This window comes from Xenopus laevis, chromosome 6L, assembly GCF_017654675.1.
Source record: "Xenopus laevis strain J_2021 chromosome 6L, Xenopus_laevis_v10.1, whole genome shotgun sequence".
Lineage (NCBI taxonomy): Eukaryota > Metazoa > Chordata > Amphibia > Anura > Pipidae > Xenopus > Xenopus laevis.
In genome coordinates this window covers 60,654,933-60,671,016 of record NC_054381.1, presented here as the reverse complement: position 1 = coordinate 60,671,016, position 16,084 = coordinate 60,654,933, and the positions used below count along the sequence as shown (strand labels likewise).

Genomic DNA, 16,084 nt, shown 5'->3' with positions numbered 1-16,084 from the left:
CAATGCTCCCCATAGACGCTATGATTCTTCTTGCCGAACGGCCGATTTTAGGGAAGTCCATGTAAAATAACTAAAACCCCTTTTAATAATTAGAGTATATGGGGGAATATTATAAAGTGGGTAAGTCCCAAAAAAACATAATAGTTGACAACTCTGCAAGGGGTCGTTGAAACAACTTCACCATGTCTGCCTCCAAAACAAATCACCCTTTTTAATTGGCATCTCTATCTTTTTGGACAAAGAACACGTTTGTGATCTGTACCTAGTTTTGCAAGAAATGCTACACTATTTAAAATGCCACTGTTTTTTTTTTTAATAAGATCATCATTTAAATTAAGATATAAATGCTAATGTGTACATGAGGGGATGAGAAATAGGGCATATAGGCATCGTTTCTTCATTAGAAAAAACGTGCAAGAAAACATAAGGGATTCAAGAATTATCTGAAATGTCTTCCATTTATAATCACTTAAGCTGGCCACAGACGCAAAAATAAAGTCGTACGAATCTTCGTTTCATTCGATTTTTGGCCTGTGTGTTCTGACATTTTTTGTGCCATGGTGATCAGTCGTTAAGTCAATTGGACAGGTTATAAGACTTCTGTGGGCTAATTATAATATCTCTGCATGTATTGCATATGTGACGATATCAATGGGTGACTGTCACTACTGTTTGTCAGACATAATGTTCGTACAATTGCTGTCTTTGGATTCATTGCCAGAACATTGTCTGATTTGTTTTTTTTTACTAGTTTATTTATTATTATTATCTCAATGGTTAATGGTCAACTTTACAGTCACTGTGATTATAACAACTGTAGTTCCAGAACATAGATGCACATGATGCTCATGTTTAAAATAGAGGCAATTACTTGTTTTACAGAATTGCTGACTTAAGTATGTGAGCAGTAGCACCGAATAAAGTCTTCATTCTTGAAATGATTGACAGGCCTGAATGTATTACTGGACTCACTTCCTAAACCTCATGTTGGTTCTTAAGGCTTTTTAAGCCCAAGTTGCTCATTTCTATTGATGCCTTATGGTTTCAGTCGAGCACATTTTGCATAATTGGCATGACTTCATCTACTGCAACTAACACCCCATTTGGCCTTGTGGATAATATGCCAAGGGAATGCTGTCTCAGCTGGTACTATACTCAAACAGAGCATTATTTGCAAATTAAAGCTATTTTATTGCCATTGATCACTTTTGGGGATTTGTTACCCAGAAGGACGTATGGTCAGGGACATTTACCACTTTAAAAGCCTCCCTAATTATACCAAGGCTTTGTCTGTGTTAGTTTATGTTCTGTAATTGTAGATTGTGTTGCAAAAAAGAGGTATGCTTGGTCATTTACACTGAAATGCAATAGGACTTTATCAAGTGGGTGTGGAACAGAATTTTAACATACACAGTAAATTGCACCATAGCTCGTCTATGTATTGCATTATAGGCTGTATGTTTTCAAAATTAACATTATAAAAAAGGATTCTTGGAAGCTGTATGAATTTTTAAAGTGTATATGAATTTTGCATCAGCAGTGTTTATTTTTCATTTTGCGTTACAGCCTTTTGATTCCCAATGTCATGACTTGCTGTTGTTGATAAAATAACAGACAAAAGGGCAATGGGTCAGAAGACAATGAGGGTAAAATTAATTCTGTGAACTTTTTTTTGTAGACAAAAAGATGTGGTTGTTTCTGGCAAATGTGCAAATCTGTTCCATTTCATCAAAAATTTGCGAAACAGGGAAAAATACGCAAAGTGCATTGAAGTCAACTTTTTCCAAGCTGTGCAATTCATGATCGAACAAGCTGATCATTAGATTCATTTTTCAGCTCTGCAGTGGAGTTCAGGGATGCCATGTTTGGTCACTTCTGTATCTTTTGGATACTCTTCTTTCTCGTCGCTAATTGTTTGAGCTTTCCGGCTCCAAACACTGAAGTGTCTGCTCTCAGCTCACGAAGATACAGAAATGACTGTACATGGCGCCCCTAAGCTCGGGTGCGCTACTCAAATTTAGGTCAGTGTGGCTGGATGGGACACTTGGGATTCTTGTTGACCACTTTGTGGGGTGGAATCTGGGAGGAGGGCAGTGGAGAAGGCAAATAGGGGCTTTTAGCTGTGGGGTTTTTAGTTCTCCTTTAAATCTTTAGCTCTCCTTTAAGGACAGTGTAAGAATGGGTGCAGTTTAAATTGCTTAGTGTATTAAAGCCCTCTCCTATTTATCTTTTATTTTGTCTATGACTACCAAACAAGGCAGTAATGTAAATAGAGGGGGGCGGGCCCTGGTGCGGAACGTGCAGCCGGGCCCCCACCCCCCTCTGTACACAATTATCTACCCGGAAATCGTTGGGGTGCGAGCTGCCAGGGGGCCCTGAGGGGGTGCGGGCCCTGGCCCAATTGCATCCCCCTGCTCCCCTGGTAGTTCTGTCACTGAAACAAGGAGAAGAACTCTATAAATCCTACAATAGATGAGGGAGAGGTGGGGTTCTTCTTTAAGGAATGATCTAAACCCTTGTGTCAGACTTCTGATGCTAAAGCATTGATGTTACCTTTATCAAAGAAGCGTGTCTTCAGCCTGTTGGGTCTTTTATCTTCTAAGTTTCACATCACAGCTTCAGCAACAATAGGAGAAGACATGCTGGAGTCAGGCCAAATAAGAGTATTTTAGAAAGTAGTTAATATACTGACAAATTCTTGTAAGGAGCTGGAATGTGTCAAACAGTTTCCAGCATGCCTTGACTTTGGTAATCAAGGGGTGAATAACCAAGAGACCAAGAATACAGTAAAAATGTATGACAGACTGTTCTTTAGAATTATCCGTTTTCTACCATCCCTTTTAAAATTAACATATTTGTTGTAGATCTGTTTATGCCACTTTAATTGGCCCCATTTTGGGGCCATTATAAGCAATATACCTGCTGCATTAGAGACTTAAAAAGTGCAGATTAAAAAGTTCAGCTGAGATCATATTGCTACAATTGGCACACACGAGTACTGTGCATTAGACATACACAGTGTCTTTCAGACACAGTTGCCTATGGATATGTTAGGCAGCTGTCAAAAGAATTACTGAAGCTGCTGAGCTTTACAATCATATATACAGGCAGGTTGCTATTCATCTCTCAGATAAGCCACCAGTTTTTTTTCAGCTCCATTTGCACTTTCATATGATTCATGGTAAGGCGAGTGAATTCGGAGGCAATTCTGCAACAGAACTTATTTTTGTTACAAAACCAAAAACCGCCTGAGCTCTCAGACTTCCTTGCATTCACTTTATTGAACATTTATTGTTGTAACATAAAAAAAAACATAGATTCCAGCATAAAACCAGCATTGATCTAATTATTATGTCCACAATCCAACATTTCATTAAGATTCAATTCAGAACTGAGAATTGTGCCCGCAGCAATTTAGTCTTATTAATGTATAAATAAATGCTGTCCGATGGGTTGCATTGAGAATGACTTCTTCTGTATTTGTTCAATTTATTTTAATATAGTTGCAAAATATTTCCTAAACAAGAGTACATTGCCCTAGTTTGACTCTTTTAATAAATATTTACCAGCAATAATTTGCTGAACTAGATTAGGGACCAAAATATCCTCAAAGCAAATGTCTGGTCCCTTTTATCATCTCTTTTTTTAGTTTCTTCAGAACAGCAGTTTTTAAATTGCTGGAAAACATAACATATAAGAGGTACTTAAGGAGTTGTATCAGCACAAACATCATGATGTGATTTTTTTTTATGCATTATTATAATATTGCATAACCTTTGTATGACTAAAAATGTGTGGGTCATATCACATTCCATGGGTCAATAGCCCAGCATTTGCAGATAAACAGCAGCTTTACCTACGGGCAAAAGGAGAGAGCGATTCCTATCACCTTCTCCAGCCTCTAGCCATAGATTTCACAAGCAACTATGAGGGTTATTTACTAAAATCATATTTTATTAAAAAAAACCATGACCAAACTCCCATGCCCAATTTTAGCTTATTTATTAATAAAAAAAATCTAATCGCTCTAATTTTTTGGGCTTTTTTCAGAATCGCTCTAATCTAAGTTATTTTTTCGGGCTAAACCCAGTGCAGACCACAAAAACTTCAAATTGAGATACGTGCCTCTCTCATTGACGTATACAGGACCTCGGCAGGTCTGAGTAGGCAGATTTTTGGATTCAGACTAAAAGCATTTGGGTAAAATAAATCTTGAAAAATTCAAGTTTTTTTCCCTCTAAAAATTCGAGTTTTCTAGTGAAAAAATGTAGCATTCGGAATTTAATAAATAACCACCTAAATCTTGCATCCCCAGATGTTTAGTAGAACTCCCAGAATGCTGGAATTCAGTGACATCTGTAGATAGGGTTGTCACCTTTTTAAAAGTCTTACGGGTGAGGGATGCTTCTGGTCATAAGGGGCAGTCTGATGATATGATAAGTGGGCAGGGCAATGACATCAGGAGGCAGGGTGTTAATGCAATATGGACCCTGCTGGGTGTGTTAATAAGAGATTCTCCAGGATAGGGGCATAGAAATGGGTAGGTATTGGGGCGGACCATGCTTTAAACAGGGCAGAACATGAGGGTATTATAAATTTACCTGCTACTATATTGCAAATACATTTGTAATACCAGCCTCAGCCTCTATCAAAGTAAAGGAATTTGACCTCATTCTTTTAAAAAAAATTCCATCAATTCATCTACAATCATAGCATTCCTTACAGTGGGCAATGGGCACTGTTGCACAGATAAAAGCAACAGCATTTGGCAAGGGTTTGAATTTGGGGTGTAAGTGTAACTGAAGGTACCTGTGTAGTTGACCGAAGGTAAATGAGTTTCAGGAGAATGTAATGGCTGAAATATAATGAATTATTTTTTAGAGGTTCAGTTTTAGGTCATATAGTGACATTCAGGAGGATATTGCAGAAAGACAATCTTTAATGCAGGAAAGGAGAGAAGGAAAGCAGTCTGGAGCAGACTATTGGTTAGGGAACATAACCATAAGGTGGTAGTGGAATCCAAATCACTGGATTCCTAGAGCAGTGTTACAGAGTGAAAAGAAGAGGTGGCTAATATACTGTAAGGTTTTTGGGATATGATACCTTTACACATTGTTCTATCTTTATCATACTTTCCGCACGTAAATACATATTTCTCTGATTATTTAATGGGAGCAGTAGACATGCTTTTACTCAGGAATTAGTAAACCCTGCACTATTTAACAAATAACCCTTGCAAACAATTTTAGATGATTAAAAACCACAGAATATGTCCTAAAACCCCCGAATCAGGTCAAGTATTGACCTTTTCATAAATCTGGCTTGTTGCCATGCATATAACAGTGTCACTTATCCTGAATGATGCCTGCGGGCATGTTCCTAATTTTACATTGCAAATTCCTCCGTCCACTCAGATCAGACTTCTCACATAAGTAACCTTTACAGGATGATAATGTTACATTAAACTGCCATTCCTTATCAAAACTTCCCTTTTACCTTTTCTTAGATTTTTTTGTTTGGATAAAATTGTTGTTCTACATTATAGAGACACAATCACCACATTATTTTTTTTTTTTTACAAAGTTTTAGTACATAAGAGATTTGTTATTTCTTAAAACTATATATAATCCGAGTCTGACATTTGTTATTTATTCCCTATTCCTAATAAACTTGGTAAAGGCCATTCCAGGTTGCAGTGGTATATAACAGAAAGCTATTTGAGCACCTGCAAAATTCCTTTAAAGATGTGCAGCTTAGCGCCACTCTATTAGCCCACCAATCTTAGATTTGTTTCATTTGATTAACTGCACAAAACCAATATAAACTAACCGATGCCTGGTTACCAAGGGTAACTGCACTGGCATAAAATTATGGCAGGAGATCATGCACTTGTACTAGTAAATCTTTCTATACTGTCTTTAAATTGTTGGGTTATAAGGGCTTACTTATTGTGAGCCAAAAGATGTTGCTATACCAAGTGCTTCAAGTGCTTTTGGAATAACACAACTTAAAAACATTGTCATTGTCAGCAGGGCCGGATTTACATAGTGGGCGCCCCTAGGCCCACTGTCGTTCGTCGCCCCTCTCCCCTCCAGGGGGACAGGAGCAATGGGGATTGGCGCATGGGAAATTTAAAAAATGGTTGTATCTCCAGCGCATCCCCAGTGTTTTTGAACCAATGTGGGTGTGGTTGGGCAGCATGCCGCCATCCTAAAATTCTGTCACCCTAGGCCTGGGCCTAGGTGGCCTTTCCACAAAGCCGGGCCTGATTGTCAGATCAGTATCACTTTAACAGGATACATTGGCTGATAATAACTGGCCAGGAATCCATATACTGTTTGGGTAGCACTAGTAAATGAACCATGAGCTGTTTATGAAATGGCAGAGGACAATCCGCTCATGGTGAATGGATGCAGTCTATGGCATCTGAATCCAGCATACAAGCCAAGGCTCAGGCCAGGCAGAGGCAGACATCAGTATAAGAGCCAAGGGTGAGGGCAGGCAGAAGTATACAGGCCAATGGTCAGGGCAGGCACCTGGTAGAGTCCAGTACACACAGTGTCGGACTGGCCCACTGGGATACCAGGAAAAGTCCCGGTGGGCCCAGGTGTCAGTGGGCCCTCATGCTACTAAATATTTGGCCTATTTCATGGCCATTCCATATTTCTATGAGAACAGAGAGGCTAAATAGAGGGAAAAACAGAGTATAGTATGTAAAGAAAAGAGACTAGGAGAATAGAGGTTGAGTGAGGAGAGTAAGAAAAATAGTACTGAGAGTGGGCCCCTTGTCTAATATTAATTGGTGGGCCCCTGGTCAAAGGTTTTTGGGTGGGCCCCTGGTGTCCCAGTCCGACACTGAGTACACAGGCAAATTGTCAAAACCAAGAAATAAAGTAACAAAGAAACAGACAGTGGGGCTCAATTATAAACACTGGGCAAATTTGCCCCTGGGCAGTATCCCATAGCAACCAATCAGTAATTAGCTTTTTTCAGCCAGCTGCAGGTTGAACACTAAAAGCAATCACCTGATGATGTTTCCGTGGGTTACTGCCCAGGTGCAAATATGCCCAGTGTTTATAAATAACCCCTAGTGACTCAGGAACCCAGAAACCAAGACAGGTAACCACAAACTAAGGCAGGGACTCAGGAACCAAGGCAAGGATTCAGGAACACCAGTACTTCAGGTGAAACCAGCAACTATTTACAGCTATTCAGAAGGACAAGCTGAAAAAGCTTCCAGTGGCTTAACAGGCATATTGTATATGATCAATAACATATTTTTAGGACCAAACAAAGACACATGCAAATATATATTTTTGGTGGCATCAGTGGCTAAACTACCGGGGGAGCAGGAGGTGTGAGCGGGCCAGGGTGGAAAATTGCTTACGGAGGGGGGCGGGGGCCCGGCTGCACGTCGCGCACCAGGGCCCGCCCCCCTTTAGTTATGTTACTGTGTGGCACCCCTGAGTGGCTTAACTTTTTTATTGCTCTTTTCAAGCAGAAGACAGAATCTATGTATTTAGCAGAATAAGTGTAAAGGATCCTTAACATATAAAAATAATACAAGCTAACAATGGCACTCTTTGAGACCCATGTATGGCTGGAGCCAACAGATTTGTGAAAATGCATTTATTACAGTGGCAATTAATAGTTTGTGTCTGATCTGGGATAATGCATTGGCTTTGGGGAAAAAAGATACAATAATATCTAGTTTGCAGGCATTATACTACATGTTGGTGACATGAAATTGGATATACATCTGCTCACGTGGTACATGCCACATGTGGTGCATTTGGCCACAGATATACACACTTTAGCTTGGCCAAAATCCAGCAGAAGTTGAGAAAACCCTCTCTGACATTAGCCAAGGGTCCATTATTACTATTATTATTATAATAATAATAATTGACATAATGATTGTGGTTTATAAAAAAAAATCAACCTCCAGTTGTATAATTTTTTAAAACAATTCTGAAAACAAAAAGCATTTCCCTAAAATTTTCCACCTTGAAGTTAACCATAACTAGTACAATATACTGTATTTTGTTAACAATACAGTTTTATTGAGTAATAAAAGTAGAGGCAGTACATTCTCAGAGTTAAAAAGTACATAACAGGTGTATGAATTCCGATACAGAGTCAAACACATGTAAATATGGCATCAGTGTTACATGACGGAAGATGTGGCTTGATGTAGCTCCATATAAAAAGCCACCCCAGGTGGGTAATATTGGTGATAGGTAAATTTCCAGAATTGTAGTAACTGGTTAAATATTTGCTCGTTAAACCATTATGTTAAAACTATAAGAATGACACTTGCTTGAGGTTTATGGACATCCTTTATTAGTAGCACTAAGTTTGCATCTTTTCCTTTCAGATCTTTAAAAACATCAACAATGAGGAAACACCTCAGGGGCAAGGAAGTCGTAGACTAATAAGCTTTACCCTGTCAGGTAAATGGATTATATACTAATCAACTATGAAATCATTTAGTAATTTAAAGAAAGTGTTTTTTTTTATTATGTAGCTTCTGGAACACTAAAGGCTTGAAACATAAATTGAAAAATGTTTCTAGTGCAAATAAATGTAATTCTAATCAAAATATACATTAATTACAATCTTTGTATTATTTGAAAGTTATATGGAAATGTGATTGTATCTGTGAATAATTTCCTAATTTCTGTACTGATGGTTTTTCACCATTGAAAACACATAGAAGTTGTCAGATTTCCTCTATCCAAGACTCCATTTCCCACAATGCACTGCACACTTTTGTGATAGATAGAACTTGTGCTGAACATACTTTTTGCCTGTGGCCAATGGTTTTCTTATTTCTTGAGTCCGAAACAGGGAAAATAAAGCTACTCCATGTTTGGTCCTTGCAAGTTAAATTATTAGATTTCCAGTAAACAGATATCACAGGGCACAATGGATTCCTATTTATGGTTACATTGGCAATCCAATTATCTACCTCGCAAAGACCAAGCATGGAGTAGAGTCAGTTTCCCTGTATTTAAAAATAACAAAATCTGTAGTTATTGTATATCGGTAAATTGCTTAGAACTACTTTTATTTTCATTATATATATATCTGGGTTTACAACCCCTTTAAAATGTAATGGATAAATTAAACCTGGCTTCAAACTTCCACATTTAAATACTTTATATCATATCTGATAGTTGTTGGCTCTCCATCTGTTTGTAAAAAGGAGAGGAAAGTATTAGAAGTGATAAAGGAAGATCAACACATGGAGTCACAAGGAATCAAGAATAAAGGAAGGACAGATTTCATTATGAAACAGGATATGTACTAAATTCAATCTCAGATATACAGGTGCACATCATATTCTAATGTTAGTGCCAATTTAGTTCAGTGCAGTAACCCATAGAAATCAATCATACATTTAATTTCTTCATTTAAAGAGTGCTAGACCGATCAAAGCTAATTGCTGATTGGTTGCTATGAGTTACTGGATTGGGTACCTGAGTCACTATATGTGCTCTGCCAAGCTCCAAATCCCACGGGCTTCATTCTTGTTTGGAGATAAAATAGCAAGTGATCAAGCAGGGTTTTTATTTTGGCTGATTTAAAACCAATAATGGCCAAATCCCATCTGAATTTCGGTGACTTTTGACAGATTGTGTTTCAAACTAGTCCAAATGAATTTAATATTGAATTGTTCTTTGATACAGATTGATGTGGATTGGTACATATCTAACTACACCTTCATTCCAATGAGTTAAATTTCTTCATTAAAAGCTGTATATCATTTTCAGATGCATTTTTCTCCAATGCATCTTTTCAGCATGCTACATGTCAAATCTCATGTACAGTAATGTTAAATATGGTTTTAGATTTCCAAGCTCTGGGCTTAAAGAAAGGAATGTTCTTCAATCCGGATCCTTACCTGAAGATCTCAATCCAGCCTGGAAAGCATAGCATATTCCCAGCCCTGCCTCACCATGGACAGGAGAAGAGATCAAAGATTGTATGCAACACTGTCAATCCTGTCTGGAAAAGAGAGGTAAATCCATATGTAATTTCACCAGAGCTGAGAGAAACGTTTCCAGAGAAAAAGCAGGCTCAAAGGCTCCATATGTTTCACTGCATGACGTCATCAATGTATTCTGGCGCTCAAACACGTTGTATCAGAAATAATTGGCCACTGTATGTAACTACTTGAGAACATGTTTTAAAGGGATTGTTCACCTTTGAGTTAACATTTAGTATGATGTAGAGAGTGATATTCTGAGATAATTTGCAATTGGCTTTCATTTTTTATCATTTGCGGTTTTTGAGTTATTTAACTTTTAGCACTTATTTAGCAGCTCTCCAGTTTGCAATTTTGGTCCAAATTACTCTAGAAACCATGCACTGATTTGAATAAGAGACTGGAATATGAATAGGAGGGGGTCTGAATAGAAGGATCAGTAATAAAAAGTAGCAATAACAATACATTTGAAGCCTCACAGAGCATTTGTTTTTAGATGGGGTCTAAATCATTTATATATAAAAAAAACAAAGGAACACTAGTATGTAAATAACTCAAAAACTATAAAATAAATGATGACAATCAATTGAAAAGTTGCTTAGAATTGGCCATTCTATAACAGACTAAAACGTAACTAAAAGTTAAACCACCCCCTTTAAAACAGTTCAAATATACATAAAAATATCCAGGTAAAATACTTAACTAAAAATAGCAAAATAGAAATACAGCAACTTCCTTCCCTTCCTAGAATTTTGACTAGATGAAACATTTCCATTAGGTGGCAGTATAACACTGGGATACATGCAAACACATGCCCTAAATCTTAGATTACAAAACCATGACAAATAATTTATAAGAAAAAAAACAAAGGAACACTAGTAAAGAAGACATGGTATTTTTTTTATATCCTTTCACTTTCAACATTAGATGGCCCATTTATTAAAACTCCATTTTTTCTGGTCGAGGTTTTAAGAGAGAAAAGCTGCTAAAAATCCAAAAATAAACCATCTCAAACTGTTCAGGTCATGTAGAAGTCAATGGCAGATGCCACTGCAGTTGTTCCTTGAACCATGATCTGTGCTCGATTTTTCGTTTTTGATGTTCCGTTATTTCTCGAAAAATTATTGATAAATGAGTTAAGATCGTGGAAGGGAGTTTGGTTGGATTTGATCTCATTAAAAATAAGATTAATTCGAGTTTTAGTAAATGTGCCCCTAAGGATTCTTGGTGGTATGAATATATTATACAGGTATGGGACCCATTATCAAGAATGCTTGGGACCTGAGATTTTCCAGATAAGGGCTCTTTCTGTAATTTGGTTCTCCATTCCTAAATCTGATAAAAAAACGATTTAAACATTAATTAATCCCAATAGGATTGATTTACCATCAAATAAATACATTATTTGGGATCAAGTACAAGGTTCTGTTTTATTACTACGGAGAAAAAGGAAATCATTTTTCAGATTGATTGATTTGATTAAAACTGATTCTATGGGAGATGGCCTTCCTGTAATTCTGAGCTTTCTGGATAACAGATCCAATACCTGTACTATAATGTATTTGCATAATTGGTATATGATTGTTAAGCTTAATATAATATAAAAAGGAAATATTTTGCAAACATACCATATATTCCCTTGATCTTCTTTACTATAAGGCGCGCATTGATTTCTATTTGATTGACTTAAAATCACCAAAACTTTGACAAATATGTGGGAATTGTCCAATTCAGGTAGTGTTTTCCCCTCATCTACAATGATCCATTTTAAAATATAAACAATTATAGAGTGCTACCTATATACTATGACATTCACATAATATAATTATTGTTTCCCCCCTTGAATATACAGATGTTTCTGTGTATTACAATCTGCTTTCAAATTGCATACCCATACAGAAAAGGCAACATACATTGCATACTTAAGAGATTTGTGGCAAATGTCTTTCTTTTCCCTGCTGACACATTGTTGCCCAGTGTTAACCTCAAATTACTCTAGAAGGGCTAAATTTGGTTTGTGGAAAATATCACATGCCGTTTTGCTCAGGAATTCCCTCTCTCCCTAAACAGCCTTTAGGAAAAATAGCTGATGCTCTGTAATGTTAAGGAATAACATATACAGCCTTCTCTTAAGTACATTTATCATTTCCAAATTGCTTACAGTCAGTTTCTTCCAAAATAATGGCATAAGAGTCAAATATTTTTATTGTGTAGTTAAAGTGGACCCCTCACCCAGACACAAAAAGTAGTATAATTAAAGTCCTTTTCAAATTAAACATGAAATCCGAATTTTTTTTTATTAAAGCATTCATAGCTGTTGTAAGTTCATATAAAAATCAGCTGTCAATCAAATATTGTCTGCCACTCCCCTATGCCTTAGATATAGAGGCGTTGCAGACAATTACTTTCACTTTCCATTCAGCACTTCTTAGATGTCACTGCTCTCCCCACATTCCCCCGTTCTCTTCAACATTTAATTGTGTAGCCAGGGCATGGGGATGGACATCAGGTCCCCCATTCTGGTGCACAAACAAGATTCTGAGATGATGCAAGGCTTGCCTTAATATCAGTGTCCACAAAATGGCTCCTGTCTCCTTGCTATAATTATGAATTCCCAGACTGAAGGAAACACGATTCAAATAATTTATATAGTGAAATTAAGTTAATTTTGCTTAACTAATGTGATTAAATAGGATTTTGAATAATTTTTTTGGGTTACGGGTCCCCTTTAAGGGTTTTTGAAGATAGTGCCACTCGCATTGTTGTACCACCGCAAATACTTGTGTTTGGACTTCCAGAAGAGTAGCAGGATGCAGTAATTGTGGTTAAAGATAAAAAAAATGATTTAGGGTTCATTTTCAGTGGAGAAAATAGGTGTTCTTAGGTCCAACAGTAGAAATGTGGTTTGGCCCCTAACCTTTAGAAACTTCACTGTTGTTACAACCAAAAAGAGATTAAATTTACAAATAAACTGTATGATACATGATATACTTTCTGGCCAAATTATCATATTCAAATTGGCTGCTCTGTGCTGCCCTTGCACCTACAAATTAAGGTGAGGTGGTCCATCATTAGAATCCCTCAGACCAGGCACTTGTAGCCTGGTAGTCCATACAGAACATAGTGGGGTGAGCTGCACTTGCTATATGGGGCACAAGGTTCCCAGGCCTGACAGACAAACCTTCCAGCAATTCTGGGCAATATTCCAAAACATGTTTCAAAACAGTAAACTGACTTGTTATAATGCTCATAAATAAGACCCTGTGAGTCTTCAATTGGACCCATTGCAGCCTAGCACAGAGTAGAAATAAAGAAAGAAGTCAGTTTGAATTCATTCATCAGAACTTTATAAAAGCAGTAATTCAATAGCTGGAGAGCACCCGCTAGGGATTTAGAAGATGTTACACAAAAGACAAAAGGACACTGGTCTGGCAGTAATATTCATACACTTATTTCTCTCTGCAATGCCAATATGGAAAATTGCAAAAGAGAACACTGCAGCTGCCTCATATCAGACATTTTATTGTAAATTAGCCTTATGAATTAAACCACTAAAGAAATAAAATAGCTATAAAACTGTATATCAGTTGGGCAGATCAGCTTAAATTACAAGAAATATTGTTCACATTGACCTTTAGAATTGCTGTTGCTGCTTGTTATCCTGAGACCTTAGCAATTGTGTGTTGAGACCAGGCTCTTTAACCTAATTACTTAACTATTTAGAATCATACATCATGTTTTCTTTTGATATCAGCCATTACTTTCACTTCAGCAGAGTGGTTTAAAGGGGATTTGTCACCCAGACATTAAAAGCTGTATAATACAAGTCCATTTCAAATTAAACATAGTGCCCAAATTTAATTTTGTATTAAAACATACATACCTGCTATGAACTCATTTAAAAGTCTCAGCTGTCGATCATATATTACCTTCCCCTCCTCCCAACCACTTTTGCTTTAGTTTCTGTGTTTCATGTCACTACCATCCTCACATTTCCCCTCTCTACTCATTGTCTGTAATTTTAAAGTTTGTTCAGAATTGACCAGGTATAGATCAGACGGCTTTAAAATCTAGTCTAAGTGACCTAATTGATGCCCACCTCAAGGGGAAAGGTCACCAAACATATAAAGCAAGCCAATGTATGGCCAGCTTCCTATCTCGTAGTATACTTAGGGGCAAATTCACTAAGGCGCGAAGTGCCGAACGCTAGCGTTAATTCGCTAGCGTTTGGCATTTTCGCTACTGTGCAAATTCACTAACGAACGCTGGCGTAGTTTCGCTAGTGTTACTTCGCAACCTTACGCCAGGCGAATCTTCGCTAGCGACGAAACTACGCAAATTCACTAACTTGCGCAGTGTAGTGAACGCTACCTTTTACGCTAGACTTCCTTCGCCACCTCAGACCTGGCGAAGCGCAATAGAGTAGATAGGGATTGTTTCAAAAAAAGTCAAAATTTTTTCTAAGTCCCAAAAAACGCTGGCGTGTTTTCTACATGATGGCTGATAGGCTGAAAAAGATCGAAAATTTTTTGGGGCTCCCCTTCCTCCCCCCTACATTTCCTGACTCATGGCAACTTACCTAGACAGTGGGCACATGTGTAGGGCAAAATAAAATTTTTATTTGCAGATTTGAAGGTTTTCTAGGCATTTGTAGTGCAGATACGTGTTCCTCCATTGAAATTTGAATTTCGCGCCGTATGCAAATTAGCCTTCGCTAGCGCAACTTCGCTTTATATAGTGAATCAACGCTAGCGCAACTTCGCAACCTTACGTTACCCCTGTGCGCAACTTCGGATTTTAGTGAATTTGCGGAGCCCTGGCGAAACTACGCCTGGCGAAGTGTGGCGAAGTGCGGCGAAGTTGCGCCTGGCGCAACTTCGCATCTTAGTGAATTTGCCCCTTAAAATTCCAAATTTACTTAATGCAACTAATATTTTTACATTTACTATAAAAAAAAATTATTAAGCTTTAATTTTCAATAACAAGCAGAACCACAGCATAGAATTTTCTTATACACATACCACCACAAAATCAGTTTGACTAAGTCCATTATTTATGCCTTACAGTATATGAAAATCCAGTTCACTCTCGCTGAGAAATAAGGAACATTTGTAAATTTGCAGCTAAGGTCGGTATAAAGGTAGCATTGAGGCAAGTCAGTCCTTACAGACATAATAACTCTCTTCAGGTACCATTCATAAACACCACAAACTAGCATACACAATTGGATAAAAAATAATAGAATTTAAAGTACCAATGTAGAAGAAAGTTTAATATGTGTTTTATCTTTAGAACTTTTTCTAGTGATGTATATAGAATATTAGGCAGCCATTGTTATAAAATTGTATCTTTCTAAACAAACAAACAACCTATTCAGATGATACATGATGTGATTACCTGGTGTTGTTTCCTCTAGCTTTTCAGTTTTGTCTCCCTTCCAACTGATGTATTGGAAATCGAAGTAAAGGATAAATTTGCCAAAAGCCGTCCAATCATAAAACGTTTTTTGGGAAAGCTCTCCATGCCGGTGCAGCGCCTGCTAGAAAGGCATGCAATTGGGTAAGTGTTAAGCACAATGTCACTGAGAGACCTGCAACCCCTGTTCAGTAAAGTACATTACAATTTTAGTTTTTTTCACTAGAAAACTAAAATTTTTTGAGAAAAAAAACAAAAATGTTTTGAGATTTATTATACTCCCATGCTGCAAAAAGCCATAATCCAAAAATCTGCCATCTCAGACCTGTTTCTGCATTTTAGTGGTATGCGGTGGTTTTAGCTCAAAAATCAGACTTTTTCTGGGCTTTTTGTCAAAAACTCGAAAAATTCGAACAAATCAGGAAGAAAACCAAACAATTTCAATACTGAAAGAAGCCCAAAAATCTAGAGATTTTATCGAGTTTTTCTACGATTAGATTAAATTGAGGTATTTTACTAATAAATAAGCTAAAATCAGGCATGGGAGTTTGGTCGTGGTTTTTTTAAATAAAATATGAGATAAATTCGGATTTTCGTTAATAATCCCTTCAGTATGGAAAATACTTCTGCTTAGAGACATTATTTTTGGTGGTGTCAGGCAAATAGGGGCATTTTGAC

General features: G+C 37.3%; 1 protein-coding gene across 3 annotated transcripts in view; it reads left to right on the top strand.

Annotated features, from left to right (window-relative positions):
• Positions 1-16,084, top strand: part of LOC108718984 (E3 ubiquitin-protein ligase HECW1) — a 149,911-nt gene that overhangs the window by 85,859 nt on the left and 47,968 nt on the right. For all 3 annotated transcript variants that reach the window (XM_041566097.1, XM_041566098.1, XM_041566099.1), the window contains 3 exons: positions 8,378-8,453; positions 9,855-10,024; positions 15,408-15,550. In XM_041566097.1, coding sequence (XP_041422031.1) covers positions 8,378-8,453; positions 9,855-10,024; positions 15,408-15,550 — 389 coding nt within the window. The remainder of the gene's footprint in view (positions 1-8,377; positions 8,454-9,854; positions 10,025-15,407; positions 15,551-16,084) is intronic.